We start from the raw sequence: 4061 nt of genomic DNA, 5'->3' as shown, positions 1-4061 counted from the left end.
CCTTATAGGCATGGGATATAACCGAGGGGGTCATTGCTAACGTGGTAGTGAATAAGCTGGAGGACTCTCCTCCATATAACGAAAGGCCTTATATGTCGTCCATTGGACATGCAAGACTAAATTTTCTTTGTTATTATAGCAGAAAGGCAATGACATTAGTACCATAACTTTTTATTCATGCACCACATTCATGCATTATCAACTTGTACAGTATGCTGTAATGTTAGTATTGTGTGGTAGAATAATAAAAAACCATGATACTAATATCATTTCTCATAGCAGAAAGGTATCTGCGTGTGGTGCGGTAACGAAGGTGGTGACGGTGGTAGCAATGTAATGATCAGTTTCACTTTCTTTATTTTCACGCTTCCTTCCAAATATAGATTTTTTCAATATTCCCACACACGATTCACGTTTTGTAAAACTAATTATTACGTACTCAGCTCTATACTAACACTAGCACTGTTTCACATTATATGTGAGTAGTATATGTTATAGTATATATATGTCATAGGTAGCCTTATATATACACCACTCATGCAACAAATTAATCCATAAAGGCGAAACCATTCTTATTAATTATCTACTAAAAATCTTCAACACCATGAGCTCTAATCTATCAAAAATCTCCAATCCCTACTCTTTCTCAAAGATGGACATAGACGAGCTCGGATGGGTGGAAGGCATGCGTAAATCCATCTGCGAACAAGACGACGAAGAGATCGGCAAAATCCCTGTTTCCATCTTCACCGTCCCAAAAGTACTTCTCGCCACCAATCCCGAATGCTACATCCCACAACAAGTGGCGTTAGGCCCGTTCCATCATTGGCGCCCCGAGGTTTACGACATGCAAAGGTTCAAGCTGGCCGCAGCACGAAGAACCCAAAAGTACATGAATGTTAGCTTTGATCGTATCGTCGAGATCATGAAAGATAAAGATGAGGCGAGAATCCGCGCATGTTATCATAAGTTTCTTGATATGTCGGGGGATGCTCTAGTCTGGATGATGGCTGTTGACATGGCGTTTTTACTCGAATTCCTTCATGTGTATTCTATAAAAGAAGAAGATCGGGTGTTGAAGAAAGTTAATTCCTCGACGTCGCATTTGGTTGATAGTTCGGGGAAGAAACTATCACATATGGCGATTCTTCGTGATCTACTCATGGTCGAGAATCAAATCCCGTTCTTTCTCATCAAGACCATGTTGGAGCATCAATTTAAAGAAGCCGAAAACGAATCTGCGGGAGAGACGTTGAAGAAGATGCTCATGGGATTGTATCGTGAGCTGTCCCCTTTTCATGAGCTAGAACTCGCTGATGTCGGTATCGAAGACTGTGATCACATACTCGACTTTATGTACCACATGACGGTCCCAAACAATAAAGAGCTTCATATCGAAGAAGCTATTGAAATCGAGTATGAAGGTATCACTGAAGACGTCAAAGGTAATAGTGGTGAAGAAGAGTCGTCCACTTTTGCTAAGCCTAGTGAACTTCGAAGGTTTACGAATTATATATGGACTATTCTCGTGAAATCAAACGCGGGAATGTTAAAGATTTTCAAGAAAGTACTTTTCGGAAGATTTATGAAAATGATTGTGAAATTACCTTGGGCGATTATATCTAGACTTCCAATACTCAAGGCCTTTAAAGAACCTATAGAAAACATGCTCGGACACTTTCGTGGCGAAGGCGGTGAAAAAACAACAGAAGAAGATGGTAACGAAAAGGCGCCACGAATCGAAGAAATAACGATCCCATCGGTCGTTGAAATGGCCAAAGCCGGGATCCTTTTCTCCCCGGTCAAAGGTGGAATATCAACACTTAGTTTCGATACCAAAACATCTACACTTTATCTTCCCGTGGTCGAACTAGACGTCAATACCGAGGTTTATTTGAGGAACTTGGTGGCATACGAGGCGTGTGTTGCAGCGGGGCCGTTAGTGGTTGCTCGTTACACCGAGTTAATGAATGGAATAATCGACACAGAAGAAGACGCAAAGTTTTTGAGAGAAAGAGGGATAGTGTTGAACCATTTGAAGAGCGATAAGGAGGTTGCGGATTTATGGAATGGGATGAGTAAATCCGTGAAATTAACAAAAGTGCCAAAGATGGATAAAGTGATTGAGGATGTGAACAAAAGGTATGCTCAAACTTGGAGGGTGAAATTGGCAATGTTTATGAGAAAATATGTATTTGCATCTTGGAAGATATTAACATTGTTGGCTGCATTGTTTATGTTGTTCTTGACATTTGTACAAGCTTTCTGCTCAGTCTACAGTTGTGCTCGAGTGTTCCATCAGCTCCCCGAAATTCCTGGAGATGAAGCTGCTTCTGGCGCCTAGCTAGACCTAGTAATTATTCATATACGAGTACTACTGGAGTAGTGTTCGTGTACTTACCGTATGCAATGTGCATGCTTTTAATTAGCTAGATAATTTACAACCTTATTTTGTTTTGACTTTGTCTATGCGTTTGATGACTTTGATTTAAAAGTCCACTTATTGATTATACATGCCAGACTGGTTGATGCTTCTTAAAACTGTACGTGTTTTTCAATATATAATATGCAAGTATAAGTAATGAAATGGCCCGGTATTAAATATTAAATTAATATTGCTTTCCTAGTAAGATTTTCTGATATATGCTAATTAATGGTGATCAACTTTTGTCACATCATTACAAATATTATTTGTTGTTTAATTTCCAGGACTCACATTGTTGTGTTATGAATTAGGTAACATATATGATAACTACGTACTTAATTAAACCTATACATTAAATAGAAAGTAGTCATTGATAAACTTAATCAATTTGTACTTTCGTATTTACAAAGTATTTATTAAACACTAATTAGCAACGCTTCACTACAACAATATCTTATCTTACACTACGTTCTCGATCATTTACGAAAGATTGCATGTGGAGAGTCTATATTCAGGATTTTCGAGACCTAATATTGAACTTTTTGTTACATTCATAGATCACTAGCTTTTCTAACAAAATATAAATTAATTCAAAATATCAAGTTTACCTTAATATTAAATGTTATAGAAAACATCATTCGGTGATGCAGCTTACAAATTTCCAATGCGTTCATTGGTCAGTATTATAATACTCGTAGTTAGCCTTTCAAAAAAAAAAATATAATAATAATAATAATAATAATAATATATAATACTCGTAGTTATAAGGATTTTTTTTTATCTTTTAAAAAGAAAGCAATTAATTCACCGTCACAAAATATACACTACTACAGCATCCATGAGTTGCTATTTTTGAGCATGTAATGACCGTGTCTTAAGTTGCAATATACATATACCAATAATGGGTTTCTTTTGGAAACATCTTGAAAGTTTTTGTCGACAAAAAAGTCTTACCGTTCAGTGTTGAATTAATTCTTGATAGATTCTTATCCTAATGTCCTGAATTGCGTTAGGATATTTATGTACGTGGTGGCATATTGTGGGTTAATAAATGGGGTGAAATTGTTCTCTACAAAGAATACAATTTAAGTAAAAAGATTGATCAAAAAGAGTTATACACCACATGTTGTCTTATTTTCATGATAAGCCTAATGGGGGACATAGACGATTGTCAAATAAAGACAGGTCTGAAAGGAAATTAACTAGACGATCGAAGGCCCAAACCCATAAGTCTGAAAGGCATATTGACGATGGTCCATACTCGAATTCATCTTAAAGTAATTGTACTTCTGCCTAATGACGTTTAACTAACATTTCAGTGCATCTCTGGTTTAATTAAAAAAAAAAGTTGCACCATGGGTTAAAGAGATAACTTTGCTCTTGATACCAGGGGCGGATCCAACAGTCTAGAGAGGGGGCTATAGAACCCAGCCCATTCTGCCCAACCTTAATCATATTGATACATTATTTGATATGACCCCAGCCCAATAATTAAAATGAACCCAGCCCAACTGTCCAAGTAAAACAATGAATCCAGACTTTGAGAAATAAATTATATACGGATTACAAAAGGTTGTGATTTACTTATAATTCAATGACAATACAAACTCTATTAAATCTTTGATTATTCTAACTG

General features: G+C 36.7%; 1 protein-coding gene across 1 annotated transcript; it reads left to right on the top strand.

Annotated features, from left to right (window-relative positions):
* Nucleotides 1–535: 535 nt before the first annotated feature.
* Nucleotides 536–2541, top strand: LOC122590008 (putative UPF0481 protein At3g02645). Its single transcript, XM_043762346.1, has one exon. The coding sequence runs from the start codon at nucleotides 605–607 to the stop codon at nucleotides 2342–2344; it is 1740 nt and encodes a 579-aa protein (XP_043618281.1). The 5' UTR covers nucleotides 536–604; the 3' UTR covers nucleotides 2345–2541.
* The last annotated feature ends 1520 nt before the right edge of the window (nucleotides 2542–4061 follow it).

Source organism: Erigeron canadensis, chromosome 2, assembly GCF_010389155.1.
Source record: "Erigeron canadensis isolate Cc75 chromosome 2, C_canadensis_v1, whole genome shotgun sequence".
Classification (NCBI taxonomy): Eukaryota; Viridiplantae; Streptophyta; class Magnoliopsida; order Asterales; family Asteraceae; genus Erigeron; species Erigeron canadensis.
This window is presented reverse-complemented; position numbering and strand designations above follow the sequence as displayed.